This window comes from Phalacrocorax aristotelis, chromosome 2 (genome assembly GCF_949628215.1).
Source record: "Phalacrocorax aristotelis chromosome 2, bGulAri2.1, whole genome shotgun sequence".
Taxonomy (NCBI): Eukaryota; Metazoa; Chordata; class Aves; order Suliformes; family Phalacrocoracidae; genus Phalacrocorax; species Phalacrocorax aristotelis.
In genome coordinates, this window is record NC_134277.1 from 103,045,341 (window position 1) to 103,062,362 (window position 17,022).

The 17,022-nt window shown below is 36.1% G+C and overlaps 1 protein-coding gene across 5 annotated transcripts in view; it reads right to left on the reverse strand.

The window, feature by feature from the left end:
* Positions 1-17,022, reverse strand: part of ZNF236 (zinc finger protein 236) — a 94,474-nt gene that overhangs the window by 52,154 nt on the left and 25,298 nt on the right. For all 5 annotated transcript variants that reach the window (XM_075084567.1, XM_075084565.1, XM_075084564.1 and 2 more), the window contains exons 5-10: positions 16,880-17,004; positions 13,266-13,438; positions 10,790-10,936; positions 8,865-8,936; positions 2,464-2,667; positions 719-947 (exon numbers count right to left, since the gene is read on the reverse strand). In XM_075084567.1, coding sequence (XP_074940668.1) covers positions 719-947; positions 2,464-2,667; positions 8,865-8,936; positions 10,790-10,936; positions 13,266-13,438; positions 16,880-17,004 — 950 coding nt within the window. The remainder of the gene's footprint in view (positions 1-718; positions 948-2,463; positions 2,668-8,864; positions 8,937-10,789; positions 10,937-13,265; positions 13,439-16,879; positions 17,005-17,022) is intronic.

The window sequence follows — 17,022 nt, forward strand, 5'->3', positions numbered from 1 at the left end:
AGAGCTGTCTCCACCAGGTCAGCCACTATAGTATGATGGCTACACTTGGACCAAACCACTTCTAGCAACCTTAAAGCTTGAGCAACCTTAACACTAAAGTTGCCCTTAAGCACTCAGAGACAGAATCCATACACACAATACAGTATGGAGGTGGAATATTAACATGTATTTAAGGTGACAATACCATATCAGCACTGTGATTCCAAACACAGGTGACATGAAGAAGTATCCACAATGCCAAAATTCATCCTTCCCTACATGTCCTAGATTACTGAAGATCTGCATGAGGCAGCAGCACTGCACTTCTGTCTCTGCGAGGACTCACTTCTGAAGAGTAAGAGTAGTCCTTGCAAGAACTCTCTGGGACACACCATGAAAACCCAATCCTTCTCAGAGAAGGATGATGGCAAAAAGAGGGAAAAAGATTCATATTCTTTCTTTTTTGTCCTCTTCCAAAAACTCCACTGATATAAATCCAGAAGATTTAACAGTGTAATTTCACTCAGCACCATTCCAACACTTTTTTGTATCAGTATAATGAAAGTTATTAAGTGCTATTGATCATAACTTATACACATACTGTGTTTTAGATAAGAGTAAATGAAGTTCGTAATCAAATGACAATACATTTTGGGAAATCCCTTTATAAAGCCATCAACACACCCACAAATACTATAGCCCTTTTAGCACAAAAAGTAACAAGCAGTGGTGACATTACCAGGTAAAAACGGTGATTTTTTCTTAATAACCTTTTTTTCTTTTTTATCCAGTTTATCTGCACTCTCTTGCTCCTTATCTTGTTCCGCATTATTAGATTCAGCCTGGTGATTTGAGAGTGTCTGGACATCTGGGTTCTGATCCTGGGCCCCAGGTGCCTTGGCCTGGCTGCAGTCAGTAGAATGTGCAGAGACAGGAATCGAAGACAACCCACTGTTCTCTAAAGCTTGCTAAGAGAGAACAAAAAACTTCTAGATTAAGAAAGAAACATTCCACAGTTGCCCCAACTTTTCTTAGAAGATTTAATTAGTTTAATTATATTTGTATTATATGTCTCATCCTCCCAGAACTTCAGCTAGATTTCAAATTTGCAAAAACATTCTTATACAACACTGACTTCCAATTGTCTGTGAGATTTCAAGTTTGTTTTCCTGCACTAATATATGTGCCAACAACTGCCTTTCGGAAAAGTGCCAATTGTTTCTACAGAATCAAGCATTTGGCAGGAATATATAGCTATTTCTTATGCCTACTACGGGACAGAGCAGTTCCCATAAAAGGTCAAATTTGAAGCCCATCATCTTGTGGAGAAGTCATAGATGATAACACGAAAAAGGAAGAATGCTAAACCAAAGAAAGGCTCGGAAAAGCTCAAACACCTCCCTTAACAAACCACTAATAACCGTCAGACCAAGGCAAGAGCTATGCACTCATTTTTATGTACACCTGGAAAGGACTGGAATGTAGGCATCTTTAGGGATAGTATTGTGTCTGAAAGGGCCCTGGATCAAAGACCTCAAACACACGTTTAAGTAGGAGTGTGAAGATATTTGATCACCTGGAGGAAAAGTAAGTTTTGTTTTTATTTTGTACAACAATATGGCTAGTGATGTTCATACAATAACTTAGAGCACCAACCTCCAAAGAGCATTTGGTTTTTTGTTGTTGTTTTTTTCTTTTAATAGCTATCACAACAATAATTATATTCTGTGCTGAAATTTAGCGCAACTATACATCACATTCCCAACGCCAGAGAAGTCAGCACAGGTAGCAGTGAACTACATGTTACAGTCGGGTTTTCCAAAAATAAATTTAAATGGAACTTAAAAAGAATATTCTCCGCCCTGCTCCATTACACAGTGGAGGCCACAGAACAAGCATAGAAAGTTGAATTACTGCCCTGCATCTCTTCTGTTACATAGCATCTCCTACTGCCAGTATCAAGGACAGAATAATGGGTTAGACAAAACATCGGTCTGACCCAGGAAGGAATTTTCTTTGCACCAATAGGAAATATTCAAATAACCTTATTAATTAGAACAGGGTAAAGGCCAATATACATTCTCATTTTTTAACGAGATAAAAATATTTTTTGCCCTTAAATGTCATTATGTTTAAGCACAGCGTAACTTAAGGACGTGCCACAAGCGGCTTCTAAGCAACCAAGGAAACAAAAAGCCAAAGGGATCAATAAAATGTCCGTGTATGGGTGTGTACACTTAAAGCTTTCTTCTAGGTCATGTAATCAATATTTATAACCTCACTTCTGTAAAATTATACAAAAAGATATCTTGGTGCATTACATACTCATTCAATAGATCTTTACAATTCTTTCTCGACTGACAAATCATTTAGAAATGCGGAACGAATGCTATAATTGAAAATACCGAGAACAGGTTTCACCAAAATAAAAATAAGAAGCCACTGAAATGTAAGCTGTTTTCACACACAGAGAACAAATCTTACCTGCAAAATATCTCTATTGATCCCCACTGCAATGCTGAGTTGTTGACCAGGTTGTTGAGGCTGGTTATTCTCTACAGGACCTGGTTCTGATAACTCAAGGAGCTGCTGGATGACATCGGTTACAGCCTGTTGACCCTGCTGAGCAGTAGCTGAAGACACCTGGTTTTCTGTCTGTTGAAGAAGTGGAGACCGAAAATGCGTGGCCTGAAATAGACAGCAGTACATTTGTAAAGGAAGATCGGAAGTATATACTAATCATCTGTTCTGCTCTCTTATCTGAAAGGACTCTTAACTGTCCACTACAAGGACATCCACTTGTACAAGACAAAGATTATACAGGGTCGTCATTAAAGGTCTTCTCACTCCACTGAAGAATTGCTTCTGTATATCCCTTTTCTGGAGTTGTTCCTAAGCTGCACAACTGTAACCTGCAGCTCGAATTCAGTTTATCGTAACTACTGAACCTTCAACCAGTTTACAAAACACAGGGATCAATTACTGAATTCCACTCATAAAGGCCACAAGAAAAATAATTCCAAAACAAACAGCACTGACATGGTTGTCTTTTTAAAGTTCACATTTAACTGAAGCAAATCCTTTGGAAAAATAACTTTCTATTAAAGAAGATTTTTTGTATGAAGTTATTTGTGTTGTTACATCAAAACCTTTCAGAACAATCAAGCCACTAACTTTTTTCCCCTTTGACTTTCAATCTTCTAAATCTCTTGGCTTTAGAGGAACCTCTTTAAACTCTAAAAATTTAAATACCCATGGAGATGTGTCAAAATACAACAAAAAAGCTTAGTCTAAAAATCAAATTTCTTGATCTTTGATTTGATAAATGTATCTTAGGCTACTGCAGAAACAAATATGAAGAAAAAAAGTGATAAAAAGCTTTGGTATTTCTTTTTAAAATCAGAAATAAAGACTCCTCCTGTTCTCCTTCATTTATAAACTTCTCTTCCTTATAACAAATAGACTCCATAAGTACACCATTACTGAAACAATTGCTTTCAATCATTTATTTTAGTGCAGAAAAGAGAAATATGTATTTATATAATGGCTAGCCGCATAATTCTGCTTCTTAGAACACACTGGATATTTGCTTCTAATATGCACTTCTGTTCTCTAAAAAAAATCACTTTCAGGCTCACACATGCACGCATGTGTGCACATGCACATCTATACATAAAAAATGGTATCTTCTTACAGATCATTTTTAACAAAGAATAATCTTAGGCTTCACTTCTCTAATGTTTCTTCCAATGTGAAAATTCCCCTGAGATTTTCTTTATACCGACACATTACACTGGACAGTTAAAATGGCAAATGTCACTGTATTTGAGGATGGTTATAAAGAAATATATTAAGAAAAATCAGCTTTACTTGAGTTATATCCTGTGAATTTGGTAAAGTATTCTTAATGCCATCTCATGAGACTATATATTACCCTTATCTCATTTCTCCTGCATGCATGCAAGAATAGCACTTGCTATTTTGCTGATTTAACCACTAGTTCATCTTTTTTCACCTCACCAGCAGGACAGATGGAAAGACTCCATGTCTTCAGACTCCAATTTAGCAAAAGTGCTATAAACATTTCAATATGTATTTTACAAAATAAAACACACTACATGCCATTTTCATTGCAATAAACAGGAACTGAGGCAAAGTGGTTTGCTGAAGAGTGTAACAGCTCTTCACAGAGATCATTCATTTTCTTGAAATGGAATGCAGGGAAACTCTTTAGTAGAGCAGGAAGCCTACACTAAAAAAGTCTATAAAATTCTCACAGGCTTTAGCAAGAGAAAAAAATTGTTAATGAAGGAACTGCTCATCATCATCTTTGACCTGAAAACTACAGTATTACGTTTATTTAGCCAGCGTGTTCATATATTAAACAGCAGTTTATACACAGTCTCTCAGTGGTTATCTTTTTTTCAAAAAATATTATATATGTATGCATGTGTATGAAGCTTGTTACCATTACCCTTAAGCTACCCTGTTCATTACTAAAAGTTTGAGGTCTCTTTGTAGGTCTCACTTCAATAACCAATTTTCAAAGTAGCAGAGAAAAGGAAGTGTTTTATTACTACTTCATAATTCCACATTTGTTCAATTACAATACTGGACCTTGTGATCCCCCTTAGTCTGTCTGATCCACTGTGTAACACAGACCATGTGACTGCCCTGAGTGAATTACTCCTTCAAGTAAGGTTAACTGTACAGAAATTATAGCAGTTCTTTAGATCAAGTAATTTCTTGTGGTAACTTTTTCTGATGCTATCCAACTACAAAAAGTTGCTCCAACAGTAAATTGTCCATGCTAAAATTTCATCCTTTATTTCAAAGCGTGAATTTGCCTAGCTTCAACCCTCAAAACTTTTCTCTCTTAAAGAGATTGCAGACTTTTCCCTGTCTTCAAAACAGCAGATCAAGTCATCCTTAAATATTTTCGAATGTGCAAAACAGATAATGCACCTTGAATCTCTTAATAAACCACATCATATCATACTTTAAGAATTCTGATGGCTCTGCTTCCTCCTATAGCTTTGAATACAGTTCATGAATAGTGAACACTATAAACAGAAAATGGAATAAAAACAAAAATTCCCAGAATGAAATACAGAGGACATACGAGCTTTTTACTTCCATGCGAAGTTTATTCTCTAAATAAGGAGACCAAACAAGATCTTTCCAGGAAAGGTAAAACTAACTTTTAGCTGACATATCAATTATTACCACTTCCATCCCTATTTATAAGGGGAATTTAAAATCTTGAAAACTCCTCTCCTGTGAATATGGCCTACTTTTCCCATTCTTCGATATGTGATTTTATTCTTGGCCGTATCAGAACGTATATTGCTTGGTACACCCAGCTCACCAAGAAATCCAGATCACTCTGTATCAGTGATTTATCCTCCTCAGGAATTACATCAGTCTTTGTATCATCCTGATCCATGATGATTTTATATTTTCTTCTAGGTCACTGATGATACATTAAGTAGTGTAGGGTCAAGAATTAATTTCCAAGGGACTCCATCAGAAACACAGTAACAGTGGCGATTCCCTGCAAACCTCTACAAGTTGTCTCAGAAAGTTTTAAAAATCTCTCGTGGTGCCTCACATTAATTTTAGTATGTCATTCCACCCTTCTGATAATTTTTGTAGCCCTCCTCTGGACCCGCTCCAACAGGTCCATGCCTTTCCTGTGCTGAGGACCCCAGAGCTGGAGGCAGTACTCCAGGTGGGGTCTCACCAGAGCAGAGTAGAGGGGTAGAATCACCTCCCTCATGACTATTGAGCTCTTGCCCAAGACAACCAGAGTCTTTCCCACACTGAAAAAGCACACTTTTTTAAAAAAATAGATACTGCATATAAGCTTTCCAGAACTCCATGAAAAGCTGAAGTCATAAGGTTGAAACTCCAAAACGTAGTTGCCAATTATCAAAGACTTTAAAATTACATGATTGTGAAAAGAAGAAAAATTTGAACACTCCCACACCTGACCTCCACACTTGTCAGAACACCAGATTATAAAAAGTGATCAAATACATTAACATAGTGACAAAACACAATCCTGACCTTCATAAAGTTCCTGATCTCCTTCATTTCCCCTACCTCTATCATTAAACACATTTGTATTTTACACAGCATCTAGAGTAGAAAACAGGCTGTGGGGAGACCTTATTGCAGCCTTTCAATACTTAAAGGGGCCTTATAAGAAAGATGGAGACAGATTTTTAGTAGGGCCTGTTGCAATAGGACAAGGGGTAATGGTTTTAAACTAAAAGAGGATGGATTCAGACTAGATATAAAGAAGAAATATTTTTAAATGATGGCGGTGAAACATTGGAACAGGTTGCCCAGAGAGGTAGTAGATGTCCCATTCCTGTAAATATTCAAGTTCAGGTTGGATGGGGCTCTGAGCATCCTGATCTAGTTGAAGATGTCCCTGCTCACTGCAGGTGGGTTGGACTAGATGACTTTCAGAGGTTCCTTCCAACTGAAACTAGTCTATGATTCTATTTGAAGATACAGAACATATCCCTGCTTTTTATCACCTCCAATACAAGGCAGCAAAGGAAGAATCATTAAGGCTGCAACTAGCTCTACTTAACAAAAGCTAACCTTAAATAGAATTATCTATACATTTTCTTAAAACCATGTGTGATACATGGTACACTCCCACGGGGGAATCTGAACATATATCCTAGTTCAACAAATGAACAGCAACTGCACGTAAACAAGCAGGCTGTGCATCTGAAGGCATGGAAACAAGCAGAGAGTACACCAGAGGAGGAGTATCTGACAACACATAATAAAATTGCTGCTGATTCACCTTAGCATTGAGGTCTGTCTGCATTAGTTTTAAGATTATGCCATGTGCTCCTTTTCCACAAGATTCCCATACACATTACAGGATATAGTTACTACTGTAAAAAAACCAGGTACCTGTCCTGGTTTTAGCTGGGATAGAGTTAATTTTCTTCATAGTAGCTAGTGTGGGGCCATGTTTTGGATTTGTGCTGGAAACAGTGGTGATAATGTAGAGATGTTTTAGCTGTTGCTAAGTAGCACTTACACTGGTCAAGGACTTTTTCAGCTCCCCATGCTCTGCCGGGTGCACAAGAAACTGGGAGGGGACACAGCCGGGACAGCTGACCCCAACTGACCAAAGGGATATTCCATACCATAAGACATGATCAGTATATAAAGCTGGGGGAAGAAGGAAGGAAGGAAGGGGGGAACGTTGAGAGTGATGGCATTTGTCTTCCCAAGTAACCGTTACACGTGATGGAGCCCTGCTTTCCCGGAGATGGCTGAACACCTGCCTGCCCATGGGAAGCAGTGAATGAATTCCTTGGTTTGCTTTGCTTCCACGCGCAGCTTTTGCTTTACCCACCAATCTGTCTTTATCTCAACCCAGGAGTTTCCTCACTTTTACTCTCCTGATTCTCTCCCCCATCCCACCGGGGTGGAGTGAACAAGTGGCTGCATGGTGCTTGGTCGCTGACTGGGGTTAAAAAGTCAGGCTTCTCATCCCTTCTTTCCTAGATCCACTATACATAAGCTGAAGTTGACTCTGTAAAGTTTCACACTTAAACTGCTTGGTGGCTCAGCAGTTACTAAGTCATTCTCTGGAGAAGAAACAGGTTTGAAGACACTAAGGATGGAACTGGACCAGTTCTCCCACTCGGCAGGTGACAGCACCAGGCAATTCTGGGAGGAGGGGGCAATGGGATGCATTGCTCCCAACTGGCTCCTCTTACTGGGGAAAAACCTGGCCCTCTGCATCAACTACAGAAAACCATGCGAAGTGGTGCAATTGACAATTATCTTCTATTCAGACCTGTGCTTTCACACACACATACAGCCCCCCTAAAAAACAGGCATCACCTCTGATACCACTCCTTACCAAGGAAAAGAATTTCAATTAGTTAAAAAAAAAAAGAAAATTTACTTGAAATAAACTGCTTTTGAAGAACAGTAATTTTCAATACTTTTTAAAGTCTTATAAGAAACATAGTATAACTATTTATTTAATACAACAAATATTAGTAATCATTTAATTCACATCAATTCTGTTCAGCTTTAAGTTAACTGGTCCTGGAACTCTGAATTCACAGTAAAAGATAAAAAGAAAGTGGATAGGCTGGTTATGGTGACTTTAAAGCAATACTGCCACACTTCCTAGTCCTTGGTTTTGTGGATTCTAGTACACCAGAAGATAACCAGTGGCTGAAGTTGGAAAAGGGGGAATGCAAGTCAAATTAGTCTGTCACTAAGATACGATGCTGCAGCATATAGCTGACAAACAACATGCTACATAGCTGCAACAGAACACGCTAACGCTCTCACTGTGACTGGCACATTAAGACCTGCCTGCCTGTACATCAAGACTGCTTGCCATGGGATTCCAGAAAGCCAGCCCTGCATCATCCTTCACCAGCTCCGTGGGCTCCTCCTGAGCCCCACAGCTCCCCCGCTGCCTCAATTCCACCCAACTCAACCAGCACCAACACAGCTCCTTCCCTCTCCGCCCAAACTATGGTATCCCTGTGAAGTAAAGTCAGATGGGCAGGATAATCTGGTTTGTAAGAGTCCTTACTCTCCTCTGGTCTTTTTGTACAGAATATTTGCCTCCATTTTGAAGACCTAATGAATAGAATTATGTGCAAAATCATGACTCTATCATGAATGAGGGAATATAATCCATTCAAGACCTGTTCCATTTCTAAATAACAAGCTGCATTCACCAAGAAGTTTGCCTCATCAACTTATCACAGAGAGCCATTGCATATCCTTTACCACCAGTTAAATGAAAGCTTACAAAATTCTGTAGAGTTTCTCCCACTTTTAGTCTTGACACAAAAATATGAGAAAAAATATACACTTACATTCTTCCATTTGTTATCAACAGGTTGCAAAAGATTAGCGGAGGATGTTGTTAAAGGCTGGGTTACAGAGTCCTACAAAGAAATGAATATAAAGTATTTTAAGGCTTTGTACAAAAAGAATGAAAATGTGGCTAATATCACACATAAAAGTTGCGCAGCTCATTTTCCCACAGTATGGAGAGTAGGGACAGAAAAACTGAGACTATGGGAGAGATACAACAGTATGTAGAATCACTAATGTTGCTTCATAGTTTATATACATTAAATAAACACAAGTTACAGAAACTAATACCTTAGCTGTAAGCACTGGTGCAGCAAAAGACAAATAATAACCTTACAGCAAGCATATTTTACAAGGTGTACTCATGTATCACACAAGAATGTGTACAGTAGCACAGCACTTCAGGAGACCTCAACTTTTGGAATTTCTTGTATTAAGGACATAATTATTGTTCATTCCCAAATACATAACACGAAATGACGGAGACTGATCACAAACTACAGAACAAAACTCTTATACTGGAGATTTGTTGTTAAAGAAGCGCTCTAAGTTTTGAGCAGAATGAGAAGGTCAGTCCTAATTAAAGAACGATAATCCTAATCTAAATGTACCACCTTTCTATAGCAATAAAAATCAATCACTCAATCTCTGCAGTTTCAGATATAAAATTAAAAGTGTAATACTCTTAATATGCCATTGACATCTTTGTTCTTCCTTGTTAAACTTCTTGGCATCTGCTTTTACTAAGAAAATTTTTTCTCTCATTTTGCTTATACTGTTGTATGGAGGTATTCTTTATTTTCCCATCCTTCATGCAAGCAGAGAAGTATACATGCAGCAAAGATGATAACCACACACTTCTGTAAGATCAATACACATTGCAAATGCAAAATACTTAAGCAAACCAAAACACAAAAACCACAGTTGGACAGGGAAAGCAAACAAAGTAGTATGAAGGAATCCTTTTCGATTCTGCTTTTAAGATTAGGCATGTGAATGTAGCAATGTACTAAGAGACAGAGATTTTATGTACTTGCAAGCAAATAGGACACATTAGTCTTTTTTTTTTCTTTTAGTTAATATGAAGAGACAAACAGCATCTGCCATACAAAAAAAACTTCATGAAATCTAAAGACAAAAAAAAAAAATGGTTCTCCAAACAACACTACTACACACTTGTTTTCAACAAGATACAGATACATAATTAAACTGAGACTTTAAATTTTAATGCTGCTCTTCAAAGTCCAATATTACTTGTCATCCCTTGACCTTTAAAGCACAGAAGTTGAAAATTATACAAAACAGAGTGGAATAGAAGGTAAAAAAAGTAGTTCTATGTAGTTCTATTCAAAGAAAAACAAATGTACTGATCTTATGAAAACAGAAGCATTTTCTGAAATTTAGCTTCTTGTATTTTGGTAAAGAAAACACACCAACATTCAGCGCTTCCAAAACAGCTACAATTTTTCCTTTATGATCTATCAAATAAGAAGCTAATATTTAAAACAAGTTAACAGAAATATTCAGACAATTTCCAAAAATCAGTTAAAACTAATATATAATTTGAATAGTTCTAGATTTCAGTGTTCCGGCAAAACTTCACAATTATTTTTATCTTGTCTGGGGAGGAAAAGTTTCCTCCCCACACAATCTGTAGACACTAAAATTATGTTGTAAAATAAAATGTTGTATTTTCATCTAAACCTTCAAATTGTAAATGCTTTTTTGCATATGCTTGACTAATATACATTCTGCCGATATTTAATAATGCGAATCGATTCCAAAAAATGACACAAGACTTTAAAAAGACAAGCGCCAGCTACAGGTCTTTCAGTTCTAAACTATTTGAAGAACTACTGGAATTGAGATACAGATCTAATTAAACTCTTAAAGGAATTTTCACAATATACCAAGCAAAGCTTACCGCTGTAACATGAGATACATCTGTTGAAGAGCTTGCAGAATTCTGTGGACCACCCATGTGCATCTTGCTGATATGGGTATTTAAACTACCCAAGCTTTTGAAGACACAGCTACATTCTGTACAGTTGTATGTAGGGCCATTCTTCACCTTCAATAAAATAATAAAAAAAAGTACTTTCCCCCTCAATCTATCAAATTTTATATTTTTAATTATTTATCCACATAACAAACATTCTATGGGGTTATAAGAGCTAAAATACTTTATTTTTCCAAGTTACTGATATCCAGTTATGGAATCAGTCTGGTATGCCTCACATATCAAGTCAACGGTAATCTGTGCGCATGACTCATCTCCTATTTACCACTTCTCAACGTTGAGAAGCACCAGAGAGCAAAACAAATGCCATCTGACAAATGAGACCTCAGACTTTTCCCTCCTTACAGTTTCCCACCATTACACACTTAGAAACAAAGCCAAAATGCACCTTTATCAATTAAGACGTGCCTGAAGATCATACATAATACAAATGGAGGTTTGGAAATATGAAGAGAAAAAATGCAGATAATTTATCTTCAGATTTGGGCTCTCTTCTGTTTACCTTTGCAAACGTACCTTTTTAAATTTTCAAGAAAAAAAATCCATTTTTTGGGTCAAAGTAGAATGTAGGTGAGATAGATTGGGCGTAAGGCCATAGGGACTGCGGGGAGGGGGGCACACCAAAAAAACTAACACAGTGAAGGGCAGGGAAGTTTAATACATAGTTTGAACTGAATTTGAACACATGGGATGAGAAAGTGACCAGGAGCAACTTGTTTGGGACCTTCAGGCCAAGAGGTTGAGGTAATTAAAGCAGCTAAATTTGCAGATTCCAACCACCCTCACTCCCCCCTCCTCTGCAGTCTGTCACATAGCAGTAAGAACCAGTGTGGTAGTTCCAATATGTAGGGAACAACAAAGTCTTCAAAAGAAAACATGCTGCTTGCAATATAGTATGGAATTTTTTTATTTTCTGACATTAGCTTAAACTGGTAGGAAGACTTTCAGAAAGACGTATCAACTAATAAAATACAGGTACAACTAAACAGTTATCTATGAAGTGAGACTCAACCTGTTTCATTATCACCTGTAATGTTATTTTGTGACTGTCTCAGAATAAGATGAAGAATTAAAATAGTTGTTCTTGCAGTCTTGGAGGAAACACAGCAACAACAACAACAAAAAAATCAACAGATGATCCAAAGCAACGACTAAAGTGTAGGCTCAGGATCATGAAACACAGAATAAGATGTGATCAAGAGGCAGCATTTATTTAAAGTCCTTTATCTTACAGGAAAACAAGAGTAACAGAGAAAAAAGCAGAATATTTTTGGTTTGATCCCCAACAAGCTTGTAATATTGAAAAAAAAAATCAATGTAAATTAATGTTGATGCATTTTTTTATTTAGCAAAAGCTATTGCACATAGGGAGCTGTGATCAGAAGACCAGTTACACAAAGTCATATGAAATGTAAACATATGATTTAATATAATTAAGTGCAATACAAACACTAAAACGTATTCAATGAAAGACAATGGCCTAAAAGTAAGGAACTCTAACACACTAGAAGGATCCTTAGTAAAAAAAAAAAATCCAAATAAGAACTATTGTTGTAACACAAAAATGGCAAACAAGAAAGCAAATCTCAGACAGAACTAGGGGAAAGAGTGAGAGCAGAGATGATATTCTGAATGCAGGAAAAAAGAGGAAAAAAGCTGCCTGTAACATTTATACCTTTCAGATCTAAACTAGTTCTCTTTCTAAGGGTATTTCCAAACACAAATCACTAAAGTCAGCAAAAAAATTATTGAACAAAGTTGCATAGTCAATGTTGCTCATAAAATTATATTACGTTATCACAGCAGTACATTCTGAATCTTAAAAATTGTCTGTAACAAAGAAGAAAAAAATCAGCAGAGAGAGGTCTTAGAGAACAATGGTTTTTATCTTATTTTGTAATTTTCTTCCACCTGTAACTGCAAAACCTGAGAAAGGCTGTAGGATATATACTTCAAAGACAAATTGCAAGTATGCTTTATGATGGAGTTAGCAGGTTGCTGTTTGGCCTTGAAATTTTTCACCATTTTCCGCTTTGCTGCTTTTGGCTTAATTTCATCTGATTCTAGCCCTCTTTCTCCCAAGACTGACACAGGTATATTTTTATACACCTAAAACCACTAATAATTTATTAATCTTATCAACGTACTGAAAATACAATGGTAAATGAAGGTTTTGCTACTTATGCTAAGTACACAGTTATTCAGATTAAGCTTTTTTAGGAAAGCTTGCAGGTAAAACCAACAAACTAGAATCTATACTAGAACAGTAAATCTATATTGGCGACAGAAAGCACACAAATAGCAAACAGGATACTTTAAATACTGAAAATTAAATAATCAGTATATTAGCACCAACCACTTTATGAATAATTGTATTTACCTCTGAATGAACTCTCTGTATGTGTGACTGAAGATTGCCTTTCTGAGAAAAGGCTGCAGGACAAAAGGCACAAGCATGGGGTTTTTCACCAGTGTGCTTGATCATATGGGTCTGCAACGCCCCCTTCTGGTTAAAGGCTTTTCCACATTCACTGCATTTAAAAGGTCTTTCACCTGAAAGGGAAAAAAAGAAGTATGTGGGGTAAAGGGCTTTAAATAAATGTTAGTAGCTTTCTGTATCTAAATGAAAAATTATATCAGTTAAAATAAAATTATATCAGTTAAAATAAAATACTACATATAGATATCTGTACATACACACAAACACAGGAACATATGTTCCTATTTTGTTTTGACAACAGAATTGTTTACCTCGACCATCAATGTCCACATCTACTTTGATAGAGATGCAGCCTTGTAAAAAAGCTTTATAACCTAGCTGATTATGATCAGTTAAAATGCATAAACCAAATTAAACTTGTATGAAACAATTATTTAGAACAGTTTCCCTCAACTTGTGGTTTGGAAGATGTCTAAGGTTGCTATGGCAAAACCACTGAAGGAAAAGAAAAAGGGGAAATGAAAGCCAAAACCAGGTATGCCATTCTTTTACACCAATTCCTATAAAATACATACACCTGCATGGAAACAAACGGGAGCAGAAGGTGGAATGGACAGTAATAAATAACTAACAGTCAAGAATTTCATCTTCTATTAAGTCTAAAATGAAAAAGTCTTACAGCAACACTGCAACACTAACAGCCATTCTTTCTTGACAACCACCTACTGAAAATGTGCAATAAAATAATGTTTTTATTATATGAGATATTGTACAGCCTGCCCCAAAATAATTTAAAACCCTGGAATGTTCATATCACTACTGAACATTAAAGAAAATCTAGGCAATATTATTACAGGACTGCTGTCACTACTTCCTGATTTTGGTGTTCTCAATGCTGTGCATTCTTAGAGTTATTTGTACATGAACAGATTAACCATGAAAAACTCCCCAGAAATTTTAAGTGACAAAACATAATAGAACTGAATTAATGTATTACAAAGCTACATAATTTAAACACACAGATACTAAGAACAAAGTTCAGTTTCTTACTTACCATGTGTCTTAACTGACTACTGGAAAATCTCCACTGTGAACTCAGTATTACTCTTTTTTTTCTTTCAGTGAAACAGTTTAGCTGCGGTAACTCCAGGACCTTGAGAACATTTAACACTTTGCCTTTGCACATTTTTATAGCAAAAACAACACTATGAGCATGCTGCTACATTGTTTGCTACACCAGTAAGTACTAGCAAGTGCTAAATATTATGCACACTAAAGCAGTTTTAATTAATATTTTATATTACTTCTAATTATATAGCTGCAATTACATCTAGTTTAAAATTATGAATTCTTAATTAAATTCACATTGTCTGAAATAAAAGCAGCTATTTTCTGAAATAGATTACAAGCATATAACTCAATATCAGTTCTGAAGGAATATGTATTTTCTGTTTTGCTGCCTATGGCTTTAGAAGATGCTTTAAGGTCTGCAGGTTTTAACTGTGTATTTTTTAATATAGATTAAGATACAGAACATTGATTTGGATCTTCTCGAAATACAGTGACAAAATTCATATTGGGCTTTCATAGGTAAGAGGCTTAGCTTCCACTAATAGCTGCTGATGGACAAAGAGAAGTATTGCTTCAGGTTAAGTCTGCCTATTTAAGTAAACTTCATTATACAAACTAAATCTTAATTGTACTGTGGAAATGTGGAATTTCTGTATTTCTCAAGTACAACTTCATAAAATACAGATTTGGGAGGGGGAATGAGGAGTTCATTACTTAGCTATTAATATGGGGATTGCCATCCCTAACACTTCATGTTTTTTTCCCCAAAGGGCGTAAGTGCTTGAAATTAATAGCTATGAACAAAAAAGTACTGCAATTAAGACACTAATGTAACGCTGTAACTGAAGCAGAGCCAACAAAATGCATTTATATCACATCAGTGCTTTGTATCATGAGGCTGTGAACTCATTACTAGAAAACTTTGCGCTGGATAAGGTTCTGCAAATTGTGTAAAGCACAGACATGCTCTTTTAACAATTAAAGACTTTAGAATTCTAAATCCTTTAAAGCAAAGTTGTTCTTTCCTACAAATTTCACAGTACCTCAAGGAATTGGATGCCAGACAGACTGTCTGCAGATTTAAAGTAATAACATACTTCACAAATGAAATGAGTCTTCACTAGCTACTTGGAACTTAGAATGACCTACCATCATGTGCAGATTGGGACTACATTTTCTGTCTCTGGTTTCCCAATAGACCAATGTCTTTTTACTCTTCAAAAGAACTATAAATGCTCTTGAACTTTTTGAAGCTTTACAAAAGTCTCCTCAACCAACTTTAATCTTGTTTCTTTAATTCTGCTCTAGAATAAGCTAAAATAATGTATCAAAGAGATTGAAGTAAGAAAGTTAATTTTCAATTAATTTTTTTTATATTACTTTGAGGCAACTTTTAAAGCAGGTACAAGGGTGACCTCTTGTTTTATTGTTTTACAATTAAATTATAAAGCTTAAAAAGATTCTTAAGAGTCACACAACGAAATTTTTATTTTTCCCTTGGCAAAGTCATTCTTTTACACAGCAACTCAGCAGTCTGTTCAGACAGTGATGGGACAATACGAACAGCATTGCACACTTACATAATTTACTACATTAATTAGCTAAAAACTAGACAAACTGCAATTTATTCACAAGATGGAAAATGCAGATGTACTGCACATCACTGGAGCACCTTCAGTGAAGGTTTTGTTTAAAGCCGAACCTATGCTATATTACATATGTCTGATTATAACTTGAGAACTATTCTTACAGTCCTGTCTACACTTCAAAAACCTCTGTATTATTTTATACTTAGCATTTCTCAGTTATTTCCAGTGCTTAAGGGTTAAACAAATGCATGTATTTATTACAGTAATTTTGCAAAAAACATCTGCTATTCCTTCTGCAAAACTGAACAGTCACCTACTCTTCTTCAAGCATCAAAATTACAGTCTAGGCTTATCCCCTCGCAAGTTCACTTTGGACATCCTGAAAATGGCAGCTACATTAAGTACAGAGAATATACAGCAGTAACTTTAACTAAATCAATCTAAAAACAAAAGCAAGGGCACTATGTTAGGAGTACTATTCATTCTCATGTATTTCTACTCTTCTTGTGAATATAAATTTTAGAATCTCTTCTCTAGAGTACATAAGACCTTAAGAGTACCTTATCTAGGTATTCCAATTTTAGGGCCCGTTGAAACTTTAAGTACCAAAACTGGTATTCTGTAACAAATGAAACCTGTAAAGTACTTAAAATTTCCAGATGTATATCATTAGACACATTTTAGAAGATTTTTAAAAGCATATAAATTTCCTAAACAAAGGAATTACATAAAGGGTGTTTTAAACCAAGAGGTAACAGCATCTAGTGAGCCAGATGTATTAATACTATTTCAAGTCCCAAGTGGAAGAAAAATATTTAGTATTTCACAGATTAACTGAATTTTGTAAAACAAGTGAAAACTAAAAGAATTAATTCCACAGTCTCACAGTCTTACCTGTGTGTATCCTCACATGTCGTGTTAACTGACTCGGCTTCTGGAACGTCTTTCCACAGTGAGGACAGGAATAGGTAAAACCACTTCTGTCAATATTTCTGTTATAAGATCTGGTATTTGACACCCTGTCATTTAAAAAAGAA